The sequence below is a fragment of the Poeciliopsis prolifica genome, unplaced genomic scaffold (assembly GCF_027474105.1).
Source record: "Poeciliopsis prolifica strain line A6 unplaced genomic scaffold, Auburn_PproV2 SCAFFOLD073, whole genome shotgun sequence".
NCBI lineage: Eukaryota > Metazoa > Chordata > Actinopteri > Cyprinodontiformes > Poeciliidae > Poeciliopsis > Poeciliopsis prolifica.
In genome coordinates this window covers 213,175-232,500 of record NW_026562448.1, presented here as the reverse complement: position 1 = coordinate 232,500, position 19,326 = coordinate 213,175, and the positions used below count along the sequence as shown (strand labels likewise).

Below are 19,326 nucleotides of genomic sequence, written 5' to 3'. Positions count from 1 at the left end.
GTTTCAGTGTGTGTGTTGGTGTTTTTGTAATCACCGGCGGTGGAACATTTCAAAATGGCCGCCCTCTCAGCTCTCTCAAAAGTAAAAGACTCGTTGCCATTGAGACCGGGAGCCATCAGGCAGCACTTAAGCTCGCCTCCAACCGACGTCGGGCGAAACTCGGCGTGTCAGAGAATGCTAAAACGATGTAAGCAAAACAGACGACCTTTAACCTTTGGCAGGAGCCAGATAAGACGCTCCGTTCTCTCTGTGACCTCAACGGCATCAAGCAGGCATCTGCAACTGGCGCACCTCCAAATGTCCCTGAGCCGCTGCCATTGAAAGGTTAGAGGTCATAGGTGAGACGGCCGGGCGCCGGTCTAAACAATCGATCATCCTTTCTACAAAGATCAGATTCAAAACTGATCAGCAACCTGGCGAGGGTCAGAGGTCATGTACAAACCATCTGGACTCCATCCAAAACATTTCTTCAGCTGTCAACCTTCAAAGCAGGTTCAGAGGTCAAAGGTCAGAGAAACGACCAGAATCCTCAGAGCTCCTCCTCAGATTCTCCAGGCTTCAGGACATTTGGAGGTGACTGGGTTCGGACCCGGTCAGCTGCCAGGTTCTGTTTGTCCAGTCTTGATCCGGGTCCTTCCTGTGACAAGTGATTGACCCAGTGACCCTAACCCAGTGACCCTAACCCAGTGACCCTAACCCAGTGACCCTAACCAGTCATTTATTCTGCTGGTTTTTCTGCCCCAGTCGTTTTTATTGCTTTCGTTATTTTGCTCTTTATTTCTCCGGTTCTTGTTTTTCTCCAGGTTTGGTTGGTTTTTCGCCGAGTTCTCTCTGTGTTTCGTGACTTTTTGTTTCTCCTCTTGCTATTTTTGCCTCTGATATTCCGTGTCATTCTGTTCCCACGCGCCCTCCGCCCCCTGCTGCTGCCGGGTTCATCAGAGTTCAGCTTAATGTGAAAACCAAGTCAATCGGTGGCGAAGAGTTCGCCTGGTTCAGCGCTTGGCGCTGGTCGGACTGTTGTGCAATGCGCTGCGCTCCGACTGGGTTTCTGCTTATGGAGAGTTTTTCTCTCAGAAGAAGCAATGCTGACCTTTGCTGTCTGTAAAAATGGAGGAAAACAACCCAGAGCTGCAGAGCGTTGCTCAATACTTGTGCAGAGACTCGTCACGATGGTCCGGTACCACAGAACCCTCTGCAGCACCACAGAACCAGCGCCTGGACATCACAGGAGACGTGATGAAATGTTTGGGTGAACGCCAGCAGAGGAAGAACATCTGATGTTATTTATAAAGAAACAACAGAACCTGACGAGTCTCTGATCTCATTACAGACCTGAGAGCAGCAGGGGGCGGCGGCTTTTAATGAGGCTTCAGAATACAGACCACCTCAAAGTATTTCACATTTGTTATTGGGACACGACATGATCACGAGTCTCATGAAATATTTTCCCATCTTCTGGCTGTTACATAACCTGGAGACAGAGAACATCTTGGAGCATGCCCAGAGATCCACAAATTGCTCAACAGCTCTCTGATCCTCATTCCTGCTGTCTCCAGCCTGGCAACCGGCGGCCCGGCTGAGCCCAACAGAAACCCAACAGAAACCCTAAAGGAACCCCACAGAAACCCCACAGAAACCCAACAGAAACCCAACAGAAACCCAACAGGTGCCTCTGAGTGTAACGGGTCCAAACACAGCAGATACAGGACCGACCGATACAAACCTTCTCAACATTTCTGAGAACATCAAGTTTTATCTGCATGTCTCTGGAGCGAGCCGACCCAAAGTCAGAACCTGGTTCCTGTGGAACCTGGACCATGTGAACCAGGACCAAGCAGAAGGTTCTGCTTGGTCCGCCTGGACCCCTGCAGCCTGGGTAATCGGAGCTGCAGATGTTGCTGCTGGCCTCCACTCACACACAGATGTGTTTCTAACCCTGTTCGTGTCTGTGTGTCTGACAGCGTTGGTTTGTTTCTTCACCGTGGGGCCCCTTGGAGCCCTGGCCCCGTTGCATTCCAAAATGTTCAGCTGTCCTCCTCCTTTGTCTAAAACTGGACTCTTGACCCCGCTCCCCCTGCAGACAGAGGGAAGCGCTGAGCTCTCCTCCAATCGGATGCAAGCATTCAGCAGTTACTCTGGAACTCAGACATGAATTATGCAAGCTCAATGAAACAATTAGTTCACAATTGGTTAATAATTAGCTAATAGTTTTAGTTGGAGCACCAGGCTCAGCATGATGCCGTGTTGCATTCATGATGCCGTGTTGCATTCATGATGCAGTGTTGCATTCATGATGCCGTGTTGCATTCATGATGCCGTGTTGCATTCATGATGCCGTGTTGCATTCATGATGCCGTGTTGCATTCATGATGCCGTGTTGCATTCATGCTGCGACTCTGGCAGTAAAACGGCTTCCTGCCCAGGGCAGCAAAGCCTGAGGGGAGGCGCATTGATGCAGGCTGTTGGTTCCAAACCACTTCATGGTTTCTGCTGCTTCTTAGTCGGTCCAGTCAGTGTGCATGAGCGCCCCCCTGTGGTGAGCATGTTGTAAGAACATGCTGTGTCTCTGCTGATGCTCCTGTTGGTGTCTGACTGAGCGGCAGTTAGTGTGCACTTTGATTCGGTTTCTGTACATTTAAATCTGCTCCACTGTGCCGCAGCGCCCCTCGGCTCTGGTCGGACCCCCACACCTGCTTTCATCGCCCCAGCTGTCAGACTGCGACTCGGAATGACCCGGCAGGTGAAGCCAGCTGGCTCGGCCTGCGGCGGGGAGCCGAGCAGAGGATGGATTTCACTCCCACTCAGTGGCTCCTTTCTCAGGACGCGATGCTGGACGTCCTCCAAGGACACGGCAGCAGCAGCGTGCCAACGCCTCGCCGCGCTCGCCAGCAGAGCCGCCACACAAAGAGGCCCAAAGAGAACAGAAAGTTCTGCTGTAGGCCTTGGAAGAGCTGGACAACGAAACGGGTCGCAAGACCACAGAGGATGGACATCAGAAACCTGAAAGTCCATTTAGTGGTTGTGGGCCCAACAGTCGGCTGGTTCTGCCAGAATCATCAATTAAAACATGATGTCAATATGGATGATTTTCCTGTTTCTCCCAGCATGTTGAGTTTCTCCACTTCCAAGTCTTAAAGCAGCTGCTGCAGGTTGAAACCAACCAAATGCTTCTGATCGGTTTGCTCTGAATTCACTTCATTTGGAGAAAACGAGGCAGTTCAAAAATATTCATATCATCAAAACAGGATGTGAATTGAACACGTCACTTTCTTTGCCTTTTAGTCGAAAGACTCAAACCTGAAGTCTGTAGATTTACTTCTGCACCAGATTCACAAAGCAAAAAGCACCAAATGGAGGAAATTCATTTGGAGCAATTTTAGCTTCAGATCTGGATGCTTTAGTGCAGGGGTGTCCAAGTCCAGTCCTGGGGGCCACTGGAGGCCCTGGAACCTTTAGATGAGCCTCTGTTGCATCAGCTGACTGGAATAATGAGCCATTGATCCACACAGGAGGAGGTGATGAAGCCGTTTCATTCCAAACCTGCAGCACTGGAGTTTGATACCCCTGCTTTAGGGTCAGAGGTCACCATGTTTAGATTCTGAATTCCAAACTGTGACCACACGATCATGAATAAGAACATTATGTCTATTACATGTGATGTATAGATCAGTGTGTGCTGCATAGAAAGGATGTCGCTGTTTGTTTCTGTCACATAAATTTATAAAAAATTAATAGAAATCTGTCAGTGAAGCAAAATGATCCTGAGTTTTCAGCAGTTTGACACAAACATCTAAAACAAAGTTACTGAGTGGCTGAGTGGAGCTGCCTCAGGATCAGAAGATAAACCCACAGCAAACACTTCTGACCTCTGAACTTTTCTGCAGGTCTATGTAGAAAAGAAAACATCAGACGTACAGATTTGTGTTCAAGCAATTAAGAAGTCTGTAATCAGGTTTTAGTTTGGATTTTATAAACCTTTTGACAGAATCAATCACAGTTTAAAGGGAACCACGATTAGTGATAAAATAAACCTTATTTGGGAAATATTTATCTTAGATGTAAAAACAATACAGTAATAATACTGTAGGTTATTTAGTTTTTATATTGTAATAAAGTATTGTCACAGGAATGTCCGGCCGGATCGGTGATGTCAGTAGACAGGCTGTATAGCTTCTGTTAGCATCTCAAAGAGCGTCCAGCTCTGCCCGTCTCAGCACAGCATTTATTGTTAGCTCGTTAAGGTCTGCTGGTATAAATGGCTCAAAGTTTTGTGGAGAAATGTCCAGGTCCAGATTAGGTCTTTGGTTGTGTTCCTCTCTGGCTCTCCTCTCTCTCATGTGGGAAATTATCCAGATTCGCCTCAGATTTTATTCTTTTTATCACAGCCGATAGTAACATGGTGTGACATTATGTAAAATTACACCAGTCAAACGCAATATGGTCAACATCTACTGGGGTACCGTTGGCCTTCCTGTGTTTACTCTGTAGACTCCAGTACAGAACGGGCCTGGTGACGTCATCAACCCATCGGTGAAAAATGGAGACCTCCATGGATGACAAAAACAACAAAAGACGTACATTTTTTGAAGTTTTGGTGTAATAAAAACAGCATTCATTTAGTTAATAGGAAAATTAAAAACATATTTAGGTCAAAATGTAAACTAATCCTGGATCCTTTTAATGTTTAGGAAAGTGAGACATAAAAGTGGTGCAGAAACAATGTTTTTACACCTCAAGAGCTTAAATGGAAGATAGATAAATCTGTTAAATTACATGAAATACTTTTGCAAGAAAGAATGAAATGTAATGATGGTTTGGCATGGAAGCAGGAAGCATCATTGATTCCCAGTTTTCCCTCTGTGTCCCTGCAGGCTGCGACACCGGCTTTGGGAACGCTGCGGCGAGACATCTGGACTCTGGGTCTGGACGTTTTCGCCACCGTTCTAGACCTGACAGGAGACGGAGCCAGAGCTCTGCGCAGAAGCTGCTCGTCCCGCCTCACCCTCCTGCAGGTGGACATCACGCAGCCACAACAGGTGCAGCAGGCGCTGCTGGACACCAAGGCCAAGCTGGGCCTCCGAGGTGGGTAAAGGTGGAGCACGTCCATACGCACACACAGCATCCTGAGCTAACACACAGTGGGATGCAGATATGAAGGCATCAGGAAAATAAACCTTAAATGGATCGAAAGCAGAAAAGTTTGAAGGGAGCTGAGGGTTTGGGGGACGGAGAGTTGGGGGACGGAGCGTAGGGGGACGGAGCGTTGGGGACGGAGTGTTGGGGGACGGAGTGTTGGGGGATGGAGAGTTGGGGATGGAGCGTTGGGGGACGGAGTGTTGGGGGATGGAGCGTTGGGGGACTCTCCCAACTCTCCATCCCGCAACTCTTTCCCTCAACTCCTTCCCCCAACGGAGTGTTGGGGGATGGAGCGTTGGGGGATGGAGCGTTGGGGGATGGAGCGTTGGGGGACGGAGTGTTGGGGGATGGAGAGTTGGGGGACGGAGTGTTGGGGGATGGAGTGTTGGGGGACGGAGCGTAAGGGGATGGAGCGTTGGGGGACGGAGTGTTGGGGATGGAGAGTTGGGGGACTCTCCCAACTCTCCATCCCGCAACTCTTTCCCTCAACTCCTTCCCCCAACGGAGTGTTGGGGGACGGAGCGTTGGGGGACGGAGCGTTGGGGGATGGAGTGTTGGGGGACGGAGCGTTGGGGGACGGAGTGTTGGGGGACGGAGCGTTGGGGGACGGAGCGTTGGGGGACGGAGTGTTGGGGGATGGAGCGTTGGGGGACGGAGTGTTGGGGGACGGAGCGTTGGGGGATGGAGTGTTGGGGGACGGAGCGTTGGGGGATGGAGCGTTGGGGGATGGAGCGTTTGGGGGATGGAGCGTTGGGGGACGGAGTGTTGGGGGATGGAGCGTTGGGGACTCTCCCAACTCTCCATCCCCCAACGGAGTGTTGGGGGATGGAGCGTTGGGGGACGGAGCGTTGGGGGATGGAGCGTTGGGGGATGGAGCGTTGGGGGACGGAGCGTTGGGGGACGGAGCGTTGGGGGACGGAGCGTTGGGGGATGGAGCGTTGGGGGACGGAGTGTTGGGGGATGGAGCGTTGGGGGACGGAGCGTAAGGGGAACATGGACGAAGTCTTAAGCTCCAGATGTTTGGCAGCAGCTGCTGGGATTGATGGACAGGTGGCCTGGGACCACAGGAACAAACATCCACTTAACTGGTCTGGATGGTTTGGAGCATAAAAACTAGTCCAGATGGACATGCAGGTCTCCGTCTGCTTTGGACCGGTTCTGGTTCATCTGAATGAAGCTCTACAGCCGCATTCATTCCAGTCCAAGTTTCACTTCCTCTGCTGGTTCTGCTGGTTCTGCTGGTCCCTGCAGTCAGTGGACTGTTTGTGCCACAGCCTTCTAGGAAACCCTGGAACAAGCAGCTGTTCTGGGACCAGTCCCAGAGGCAGCGGCGTCCACTGGGACGAAACGCGGAGGGGCGGTCTCGTGTTTCACCCAGGAGTCAGCCTCTCTGTGATTGGCTCAGAGCTGCAGCCTCTCTGTGATTGGCTCAGAGCTGCAGCCTCTCTGTGATTGGCTCAGAGCTGCAGCCTCTCTGTGATTGGCTCAGAGCTGCAGCAGCCTCTCTGTGATTGGCTCAGAGCTGCAGCCTCTCTGTGATTGGCTCAGAGCTGCAGCCTCTCTGTGATTGGCTCAGAGCTGCAGCCTCTCTGTGATTGGCTCAGAGCTGCAGCCTCTCTGTGATTGGCTCAGAGCTGCAGCCTCTCTGTGATTGGCTCAGAGCTGCAGCCTCTCTGTGATTGGCTCAGAGCTGCAGCCTCTCTGTGATTGGCTCAGAGCTGCAGCCTCTCTGTGATTGGCTCAGAGCTGCAGCCTCTCTGTGATTGGCTCAGAGCTGCAGCCTCTCTGTGATTGGCTCAGAGCTGCAGCCTCTCTGTGATTGGCTCAGAGCTGCAGCCTCTCTGTGATTGGCTCAGAGCTGCAGCCTCTCTGTGATTGGCTCAGAGCTGCAGCCTCTCTGTGATTGGCTCAGAGCTGCAGCCTCTCTGTGATTGGCTCAGAGCTGCAGCCTCTCTGTGATTGGCTCAGAGCTGCAGCCTCTCTGTGATTGGCTCAGAGCTGCAGCCTCTCTGTGATTGGCTCAGAGCTGCAGCCTCTCTGTGATTGGCTCAGAGCTGCAGCCTCTCTGTGATTGGCTCAGAGCTGCAGCCTCTCTGTGATTGGCTCAGAGCTGCAGCCTCTCTGTGATTGGCTCAGAGCTGCAGCCTCTCTGTGATTGGCTCAGAGCTGCAGCCTCTCTGTGATTGGCTCAGAGCTGCAGCCTCTCTGTGATTGGCTCAGAGCTGCAGCCTCTCTGTGATTGGCTCAGAGCTGCAGCCTCTCTGTGATTGGCTCAGAGCTGCAGCTCCCACAGGCCTCATCATTAGAGCTCAGAGACTTGGCTGCTGCTCACAGTCATTCAGGGATACGCTGGCTGCTGTGTGTGTGTGTGTAGTTGTGTGTGTGTGTGCGTGTGTAGTTGTGTGTGTTTAGGTGTGTGTGTGGGTGTGTGTGTGTGTGTTGTAAGGAATGAAGGTAAAGGTCACAAACACTCTCTCAGGGCTTCTATTTGTTCTTATGTTGTGGGGACATAAAGCTCTGCGGTGACTCTCCTCACTTTGAGGACAAAGATCAGAAGTCTTCATCACGAGTCATTAAAGTTTAACACAGCGGTTTGAGGTCTGGGCCAAGTTTCCAGGAAAAGTCAGGGATGCATTGGGACCTCCTGCGAGTGAGAAAATGTTTATGGAACATTGAGCAGATTTGTTTAATCCTTCGGTTGCAGAAGTATTCAGAGGGTTTGTTGAGGCTGCAGACGCTGCTTTGTCCTCAAATGTCCCTGGGACATGTGTCCTAGAAAGAGAAATCGAGGGATGGAGGAATGAAAGATGAGATGTCCTCAGTCAGAGTGGCTAAACATGTGGACCAACGAACCCAGCCTTGGGTAATTTGCTTTATTTCATCTTTAGAGCTCAGCTTTGATCTCCAGAAGCATTTGAAGCCAGAATTGTTCTGAGTTCTTATAAAGACAATAAAAACAATGGTTTGTATTTATTGTCTTTATTCTGGTTTAACCTGATTTTGTTAAACACCTCACACCTTCTCTCAGGCTGGCTTCCTCCTGATGGTCCAGTAGACCCGGTTCTACTGGATCCAGAACATCTGGTTCTGACCCAAACCAGCCTGTTCCCCTGCTGGCCTGTGGGGGCGCTGCACCAAGAACCACTGCAGGAAACGACACTAAAACCTGAAGACACTGAGAGCAACTTCCTGTTTCACCAGATGAAACAAGATGGAGGCGTCAGAGTTTAGTGATTTCTCTTTAGTCTTTGGTTGAAGACCAGGAGCCATTTCTGCTGCTAGCGCTAGGCTAACATATTAGCTTTGGTTGGATTTACCCAGAATGCCCTGCGCTGTAGTCACTTCCTGCTTTTGGAGTGGTCTCGGTCCGCTTGGCGTTCACATTCAAACTAGAGTTCTCATCAACTGAATACTGAGGTTTGGAGGACCAGAGGTCAGAGGTCAATTAGTGTTCACGCCAAATGGACTGGAGTTGAATTAAAGCTCCAGTCCAGAGCTCGGATTGGACTGGAGCTCAGGCACCCCACCTTGCCACCACCTAAGGCAAGGTGGTGGAGGAAGTATGATCCAGGCTTGCAGGTATTGCGTTGAACATGCTGAGACAGACTGGCGACCTGTCCAGGTGACCCTTTTTATTATTAATTCCCACACACCTGGCCCCAAACATGATTTACCCAACATCAGTTTTTTAACAGTGGAACTTCGACATTTTTTTTGTCTTTTTCTTAATAATGAACTCCACAACTGTTCCACTAGACAGCTTGGAATTTTTAACATTTAATATAGTTACTGAGAAAAACAAAACAAAACATCCATCTGAATAAATGATTTCTGGTAAAAACCTAATAATTTTGTATTGATTGGTTGAACATTTGTTGTATTTGAAATTTACCCGGTAACACTTATACCCTATTTACCTGAGATAAGATCCAACTTGTGTATTTTTTTGTGAGTTCTGCTTAAATCAAGCCGAATATACAAAAATGGTTCGGATGGATGGATGATGATGGATGGATGGATGATGGATGGATGGATGGATGATGGATGGATGGATGATGGATGGATGGATGGATGATGATGGATGGATGGATGATGGATGATGGATGGATGGATGATGGATGGATGGATGGATGGATGATGGATGGATGGATGGATGATGATGGATGATGGATGGATGGATGATGGATGGATGGATGGATGGATGATGGATGGATGGATGGATGATGATGGATGGATGGATGATGGATGATGGATGGATGGATGGATGATGATGGATGATGGATGGATGGATGATGGATGGATGGATGGATGGATGATGGATGGATGGATGGATGATGATGGATGATGGATGGATGGATGATGGATGGATGGATGGATGGATGGATGGATGGATGGATGATGGATGGATGGATGGATGATGATGGATGATGGATGGATGGATGGATGGATGATGGATGGATGATGGATGGATGGATGGATGATGATGATGGATGGATGATGATGGATGGATGATGGATGGATGGATGATGATGGATGGATGATGGATGGATGGATGATGGATGGATGGATGATGATGGATGATGGATGGATGGATGGATGGATGGATGATGGATGGATGGATGATGGATGGATGGATGATGGATGGATGATGGATGGATGATGATGGATGGATGGATGATGGATGGATGATGGATGGATGGATGATGATGGATGATGGATGATGGATGGATGGATGGATGATGATGGATGGATGATGGATGGATGGATGGATGGATGATGATGGATGGATGATGGATGGATGGATGATGGATGGATGGATGGATGATGGATGGATGGATGATGGATGGATGGATGGATGATGGATGGATGGATGGATGGATGATGGATGGATGATGATGATGGATGGATGGATGATGATGGATGGATGATGGATGGATGGATGATGGATGATGATGGATGGATGATGGATGGATGGATGGATGATGGATGGATGATGGATGGATGGATGATGATGGATGGATGGATGGATGGATGATGATGGATGGATGATGATGGATGGATGATGGATGGATAATGGATGGATGGATGGATGATGATGGATGGATGATGGATGGATGATGGATGGATGGATGATGGATGGATGGGATGATGATGGATGGATGATGGATGGATGGATGATGATGGATGGATGATGGGATGATGATGGATGGATGATGGATGGATGGATGATGATGGATGGATGATGGATGGATGATGGATGGATGGATGATGGATGGATGGATGATGGATGGATGGATGGATGATGATGGATGGATGGATGATGGTTGATGATGGATGGATGGATGATGATGGATGGATAATGGATGGATGGATGGATGATGATGGATGGATGATGGATGATGGTTGATGATGGATGGATGGATGATGATGGATGGATGATGGATGATGATGGATGGATGATGGTTGATGATGGATGGATGGATGATGATGGATGGATAATGGATGGATGGATGATGATGGATGGATGATGGATGGATGATGGATGGATGGATGATGGATGGATGGATGATGATGGATGATGATGATGGATGGATGGATGATGGATGGATGATGGATGGATAATGGATGGATGGATGATGGATGATGATGGATGGATGATGATGATGGATGGATGATGATGGATGGATGGATGGATGGATGGATGATGGATGGATGATGATGGATGGATGATGGATGGATGATGGATGGATGGATGATGGATGGATGGATGATGGATGGATGGATGGATGATGGATGGATGGATGGATGATGGTTGATGATGGATGGATGGATGGATGGATGGATGATGGATGGATAATGGATGGATGGATGGATGATGATGGATGGATGATGGATGGATGATGGATGGATGGATGATGGATGGATGGATGATGATGATGGATGGATGATGGATGGATGGATGATGATGGATGGATGATGGATGGATGGATGGATGATGGATGGATGGATGATGATGGATGGATGGATGATGGATGGATGGATGGATGGATGATGGTTGATGATGGATGGATGGATGATGATGGATGGATAATGGATGGATGATGATGGATGGATGGATGATGGATGGATGGATGGATGATGGTTGATGATGGATGGATGGATGATGATGGATGGATGATGGATGGATGGATGATGGTGATGATGGATGGATGGATGATGATGGATGGATGATGGATGGATGATGGATGGATGGATGATGGTTGATGATGGATGGATGGATGATGATGGATGGATGATGGATGATGATGGATGGATGATGGTTGATGATGGATGGATGGATGATGGATGGATAATGGATGGATGGATGGATGATGATGGATGGATGATGGATGGATGATGGATGGATGGATGATGGATGGATGGATGATGGATGGATGATGATGATGGATGGATGGATGATGGATGATGATGGATGGATAATGGATGGATGGATGATGGATGATGATGGATGGATGATGATGGATGGATGGATGATGATGGATGGATGATGGATGGATGGATGGATGATGGTTGATGATGGATGGATGGATGATGATGGATGGATAATGGATGGATGGATGGATGATGATGGATGGATGATGGATGGATGATGGATGGATGATGGATGGATGGATGATGGATGGATGGATGATGATGATGGATGGATGGATGGATGATGATGGATGGATGATGGATGGATGATGGATGGATGGATGATGGATGGATGGATGATGGATGGATGATGATGATGGATGGATGGATGGATGATGATGGATGGATGATGGATGGATGATGATGGATGGATGATGGATGGATGGATGGATGATGGATGGATGATGATGGATGGATGATGGATGGATGATGGATGGATGGATGATGGTTGATGATGGATGGATGGATGATGATGGATGGATGATGGATGGATGATGATGGATGGATGATGGATGGATGGATGATGGTTGATGATGATGGATGGATGATGATGGATGGATGATGGATGGATGGATGGATGGATGGATGATGGATGGATGATGGATGATAGATGGATGATGGATGGATGGATGGATGATGATGGATGGATGATGATGATGGATGATGGATGGATGGATGATGGTTGATGATGGATGGATGGATGATGATGGATGATGATGGATGGATGATGATGGATGGATGATGGATGGATGGATGATGGTTGATGATGGATGGATGGATGATGATGGATGGATGATGGATGGATGATGGATGATGATGATGGATGGATGATGGATGGATGGATGGATGGATGATGGATGGATGGATGATGGATGGATGATGATGGATGGATGATGGATGGATGATGATGGATGGATGATGGATGGATGGATGATGATGGATGGATGATGGATGGATGGATGGATGATGGATGGAGTTGAACATGAACCTCTCTGGAGGTCAAGGTTTCTGTCTCAAGCAGAAACGTTTAAATATATTGTTGTCTTGATAATCCAGTCGAGTTCCAAGAATAATCTGAGGTTCTGTTGAGCTGACTGGTTCCGGTTTCCTTATTTGACAGGAAGTCACCTGGTCGCTCCCTCTGAGCCTCTACAGGCCGTTCTCAGACCTAAACACGGATCCCACAGTGACCGAAAACAAAGCATGAGATTCTGGGTCATTGACCCCAGAAGGGGCGATCAAGGCTTGTTTACAGACAGGGAGAGAGACCGACCGACTGCTGCTGACCCGACCGACTGCTGCTGACCCGACCGACTGCTGCTGACCCGACCGACTGCTGCTGACCCGACCGACTGCTGCTGACCCGACTGCGGTCTTATCTGCACGGACCCACCCTCCAGATGTTACATAAACCCTCGGAGACCATTGGTAGATTTCCACAACTGACCCAGAAACAAGGAGCGGAGGTCCTTCACTAAGACCCCAAAGCCACAGAACCCGGTCCAGTCAGGACATCAGAACCTGGTCCGGTCAGGACATCAGAACCTGGTCCAGTCAGAACATCAGTAGGTCAGAGCAGTCTGTGTTTTTCCACTTTCCTCTAATATCAAACATTAACATTCAGGAAATTAAAGTCAAACCAGAACCGTTTAGACTCAGCTCAAAGGCCTCAGCTTCCACTTGATGACTGAGTGTCTCTGTGTGTCTCTGAGTGTCTCTGTGTGTCTCTGAGTGTCTCTGTGTGTCTCTGTGTGTCTCTGAGTGTCTCTGTGTGTCTCTGAGTGTCTCTGTGTGTCTCTGAGTGTCTCTGTGTGTCTCTGAGTTCTCTGAGTGTCTCTGTGTGTCTCTGAGTGTCTCTGTGTGTCTCTGAGTGTCTCTGTGTGTCTCTGAGTGTCTCTGAGTGTCTCTGTGTGTCTCTGAGTGTCTCTGAGTGTCTCTGTGTGTCTCTGAGTGTCTCTGTGTGTCTCTGTGTGTCTCTGAGTGTCTCTGTGTGTCTCTGAGTGTCTCTGTGTGTCTCTGAGTGTCTCTGAGTGTCTCTGTGTGTCTCTGAGTGTCTCTGTGTGTCTCTGAGTGTCTCTGTGTGTCTCTGAGTGTCTCTGTGTGTCTCTGAGTGTCTCTGAGTGTCTCTGTGTGTCTCTGAGTGTCTCTGTGTGTCTCTGAGTGTCTCTGTGTGTCTCTGAGTGTCTCTGTGTGTGCATTTGTTTGTAATACCTTGTGGGAACCATTTTTCTGATACACGCTACACTGTGGGGAGCCACTGCTCCTTATTCCCAGCATCAGCATGGTCTCTGTTAGGGTTAACACCTGTTTAACATATTTAACAAAGATAGAAAAGACAAGAGTCAGTATTCTTGCTATGGACAGAGATGTGCTCTAGTTACAATCTCCTACCGCTCTGAGCACGCCCTGGCTCTCAACGCCTTTTATTTCCTTAGCTTTCCCTGGTTACGTGAGGGTCACAACCTCTATAGGGGGAAGGGTAACAAATGGCTGCAACTCAGAGATAAACACATTCCAACATACATAGTAAGAAAAACAAGAACTGGTTGCAGGTGCGACCTCTTGACCTGCACTAAATCCGTTTAAGGCCATCTGGGTGAGATGTTTCCAGAGCTTCCTCTTCCTCTGTCAAACCGACTCTTACATGCACGTCTCACCAGGGCCGCACCAACTCAACAACTCACAAGAAACAGCAATACCTGGGTTAACTTATATACAATTATTCCAACAGTCTCCACAAGGGGAAACGCCGTTTATGGGAATAAGGATACAGTTTAGGCAGTAGAAATAAATGTGTGTGTGTGTGTGTGTGTGTGTGTGTGTGTGCAGGTCTGTGGGGTTTGGTCAACAACGCAGGTGTGTGTGTGAACTTGGGAGACGCAGAGCTGTGCTTGATGTCCAACTTCAGACGCTGCATGGAGGTTAACTTCTTCGGCACGGTGAGCGTCACCAAGAGCTTCCTGCCGCTGCTGCGACAGGCCAAAGGTCGCATCGTCAACATCTCCAGCCCAGCCGGTGTGTAACACACACACACAAACACACACACACAGTACATAACTCAAGGTGTTGACTTTGTGGCACACATTTGTATCCAGAGCCCAGCAGTTGGTATGTTTCTATAGAACAGGGTGAGAAACTTCAGGCCTGAAGGCCCAGAGACGTGTTTCTACTTCAACACACCTGAGTCACTTAACGAGCTCATTAGCATGAGCTCCTCAATGCAGAACCTGAGTTCTGCATTGAGGAGGAGATTCAGATGTTTGAAGTTGGATGGACCAGGAAGACATGTATGTAAGAGTTGCAGAACAGCAGCCCTGGACGGCCTGTTGTAGAAACCAACACTGTTGTAAACTCATGAACTCCATCCTCCCGGACCTGCTGGATCTCCATAATCCTGAAGAACCTGAGGCCAGAACCAGAACATCTGCGCTCTGGTTCCGAGCTCTGACATCTGAAAGTTGGATTGGATTTAATTCAGGTGGATCAAGATGAAGGCGTTCGCCACCTTAATAACTGAGAAATAACGGATTTCTTAGTGAAAATGCTAAAAACTGCCAGTGCTTTTCTCTCCTGTTCAGTCAGAACCAACTTTCTGTTGGTTCAGCATTTGGCTGCAAAGTGACAGAGTGAAAGAGTTCATGGGGTGTAAATACTTTGGCAGGACTCTGGACCGCTCCAGAGTCAGCCACCTGCCAAAGCAAACAGACTGAGCCAGTCCAACTCAAACTGTCTGGGAGCCAAAACTAATCAATCACAGATCTTAAGGACAGATATTTTCCACCCTGGACAACAAGTTGAGCAAACTGTGTTGTGACATTAACCCATTAAAGTCCAGCTCTGCGCTGACTCACTGGGGGCCGACGGTGGGCAGAGCAGGCATCTCCTCGGTCAGGTTGGTGACATCAGAGTGACGCTCCGACCTCCTCTTCCAGGTGACCAGCCGTTCCCCTGCCTGGTGGCGTATGGAGCGTCCAAGGCGGCGCTGAACCTGTTCACTGAAACCCTGAGGCATGAGTTGGTTCCCTGGGGGGTCAAAGTGAGCACCGTCCTGCCGTCGTCATTTAAGACAGGTAAGCCCTGCCCCCAGACGCCGACCTGGACAGATCAGAGCAGTTCCCCCTGCTGGCCATTGTCCAGCTCTACACCTGTAGCTCAGCTTGGACAGAGCGGCCAACGATAACTAGATGTCTCAAAAACATATCATGTTGTTAAATACAAATATAAATATTCAAGATTAGGAGACTATAAGGGTTGAGAAACCTTGTTTGCCCCTGGGATCTGTTTCTCTTTTATCTTTGAAGGAAGCAATGAGTTTGTCACTTTGGAGACGGATGGCCAGTTGGTCTGGTAGGAAGAATGCGTCGTTTGCATACGACCCAGAGTCTCTGGAACTGAACTTTACGACCCCAGAGGGGGACGGGAACTGAACCAGAGAATCCGGGAACAGAGCAGGATGCTTGCAGTTACAATTGCCCTGACAGGAAGACAAAAGGACAACAGGTGCCAACCAGGGGTAAAGAGGTGACACCAAGCAGGAGAGTGGATCAAAGGCTAGATGTCCCAAGAAACTCTAGTTTTATGGTCCAGAGACAACAAACAACTGTAACGTCAGGAGATGCAAAGACAGAATCTTGAGAATGTGTATTGGGTTTGCTGCTCCTTCTATGCAAATGTTTGTAATTAAGCCTCGTAATAAAATATGCAGTTGCAGAGAATCAGGTTAGAACTGGTCTGGAGACAGAGACAACAGGATGTCTCTGGGCAGAGTCCACCGTTCAATTGGAAGATTGCATAAGAAAATGTAACCGTCTCCCTGTGTCCTTAATGTCCAAAGAGATTGTTAGGAAATAGATCCAACACATGTAAACAAATTTAAATCGTTAGGATCAAAACTCTCTACATTTATGAGAAAGCGTTTACTTCAGTCAGCTTCCAAGCTCAACACCAGTACAGATCAGATTTTAGTGGCTATCGACCCGTTCCGCTCCAGTACCGACCCGTTCTGCTCCAGTACCGACCCGTTCTGCTCCAGTACCGACCCGTTCTGCTCCAGTACCGACCCGTTGCGCTCCAGTACCGACCCGTTGCGCTCCAGTACCGACCCGTTATTCCCAGCATTAGCACTACAACGAGTCCTTCAAACACTTGAAAACTGAGATGAGTGACCATCTCAGTCAAGGAAAACATTTATTATTAAACTAAAATTTTCTATTCACAGACAAAAGTAATAAACCAAACTAATAAAAATTAAGGCTGACCAGAAACTTTCCCTGTGGAGTCTGACATAATTACTGATCCATAATAACCAGATTCTCATTATTGATCCCTGAGAACATCTCCACTCTTTCCTGCTTGCTTTCTCATCCAATCAGATCTAAAAGAAGAAACGTCCCGTTTGAAGTCAGACAGAACCTCTTGGTACACCCAGTGGTTCTGAGAGCTCAGACTCTTCCCAACCCAGAGATCTCGTGTGAGAACAATAAATAAACGCTGCTTGGTTTTCCAGTTAAGGAATGAAATCATTCGATCTGTCTCGGTTATTATAAGCTCCAGTTCCAAACTGAGCTGGATCAGAACCAACAAGAAGGAAGAAAGGTACCAGTAAGAAGAGCTGGTACCGGTTCTCATGGCACAGCTGCATGACAAAAATGTACCTCTTCCTGTCACAACTCACCTTGATGAATTTTTACCACTCTTTATGTGAACTTATTGGTTTTAGTTTGTGTTGATGCAGAGTCAGTTGTGAGTCAGGGAGAAGATCCTACTGTTGGACCAAAACACTGAACTCACTGCTGAGATCGACGCGAGACCAGTCGCCCCGACGCGAGACCAGTCGCCCCGACGCGAGACCAGTCGCCCCGACGCGAGACCAGTCGCCCCGACGCGAGAGACCAGCCGCCCCGACGCGAGACCAGTCGCCCCGACGCGAGACCAGTCGCCCCGACGAGCGACCAGTCGCCCGACGAGCAACCAGTCGCCCCGACGCGAGACCAGTCGCCCCGACGCGAGACCAGTCGCCCCGACGAGCGACGAGTCGCCCTGACGCAAGACCAATCGCCCCGACGAGCGACCAGTCGCCCCGACGAGCGACCAGTCGCCCCGACGCGAGACCAGTCGCCCCGACGCGAGACCAGTCGCCCCGACGCGAGACCAGTCGCCCTGACGCGAGACCAATCGCCCTGACGCGAGACCAGTCGCCCCGACGCGAGACCAATCGCCCTGACGCGAGACCAGTCGCCCCGACGCGAGACCAGTCGCCCCGACGCGAGACCAATCGCCCCGACGAGCGACCAGTCGCCCCGACGCGAGACCAGTCGCCCCGACGAGCGACCAGTCGCCCCAATGAGCGACCAACCCCTTTCATGACATTGTTCCGACCACCCTGGCCCTTTAATGCATCACATCATATGAGCTTCGTAGCATTACTGGTCATTGCAGTAAAGTTTGTTTGGACAATTGGTGCTGTCACGATGTCAGTTGCCATGATAACTCTGCACTCTTCTCCTAGCTCCCTCCAGCAACAATGCGTACTGGGAGCAGCAGCACCAGCAGCTCCTCCAGAGTCTGTCTCCGGCGCTGGGAGGAATACGGCGAGGACTACATCGCCGAGTCCAAGAACCTGTTCCAGAGCTTCGCTGAGCACGCCAACCCAGACTTCAGCCCCGTGGTGGACGCCATTGTCCATGCGCTGCTGTCGCCACAGCCGCAGACACACTACTTTGCTGGGCCCGGCATCGGCCTCATGTATTTCATTCACAGCTACTTCCCACTCAGCATCAGCAACCGCTTCCTGCAGAAACAGTTTGTGAAGAAGAAGCTGATGCCACGCGCGCTGAGGAAACAGTCAGGTCTGGAGGCGAACCTCGGCCTCATCAACAACAACAACGAGGAGAAGCTGCAGCCGCAGTAAAGCGTAGAGGACCACTCCAGTAACACTCATAGAGCCAGAACCCTTCTGTTTGACTCCGCCCACCTAGGAGGACTCACCTGGACGTCGGGAGGCGGAGCCTGTTAGCCATAGAAGTACGAGTCGATCAGAGAACAGCATCAGGTGTGCTCTATGTGCCTTCATCACTAAGAGAGCAGAACACACATGGACCAAAGGGGGGGCTCACGTCAATCATTCAGTCACCGGTTCCTTAGACTCCAGCCGCTTGACATCCCTGAACTCCTGAAGTGAGCGCTCTCAGTCAAACAAGCTACTGCCCGACCGTCAGCCTCTCTGTTTTACCTCATCACACTCCTCTGAAAGGACGTGGCCAATCTCTTCAAAATAAAAGTCCCCACATTGGTGATACCAAGCCTCAGTCCTTCTGCGTGAAAGCTGCTGTACCTGTAGCACATTGCCACAGCCTAAGGCACATATTTCATGAAAAATATCTATTTAATCAGACACATGCTCCAGATTTTATAACTGAATGTAACACACACACACACACACACACACACATCAGATCACGAGAGGGAACCCACCAGCCGCATGGTTTTTCCGTCCCTGAGAAATGTTTGAATCTGTCCCGGTCTGCAGCAGATTTCCAGAGCCGATCCGTTACCGTGTGCCGAGTCCGAAGAACCATCTGTGGAAAGGCCCCATTATACTGTTTTATAATCCAACTATTTATGGCTTATTTTCTTCTATCACTTAAACTGTGAATTTTATACAAAAAACGAAAGACTGTAAAACAAAATGTATGTTCACTTTGTTCATTCTTTCATAGA

The 19,326-nt window shown here is 49.1% G+C and overlaps 1 protein-coding gene across 1 annotated transcript in view; it reads left to right on the top strand.

The window, feature by feature from the left end:
• LOC129352200 (11-beta-hydroxysteroid dehydrogenase type 2-like) overlaps positions 1 to 18,902 on the top strand; it is a 21,405-nt gene extending 2,503 nt beyond the window's left edge. The window contains 6 exon segments of the mRNA XM_055021064.1: positions 4,872 to 4,914; positions 4,916 to 5,082; positions 14,437 to 14,622; positions 15,540 to 15,677; positions 18,116 to 18,185; positions 18,187 to 18,902. Coding sequence (XP_054877039.1) covers positions 4,872 to 4,914; positions 4,916 to 5,082; positions 14,437 to 14,622; positions 15,540 to 15,677; positions 18,116 to 18,185; positions 18,187 to 18,517 — 935 coding nt within the window. The 3' untranslated portion in view covers positions 18,518 to 18,902.
• Positions 18,903 to 19,326: the final 424 nt, after the last annotated feature.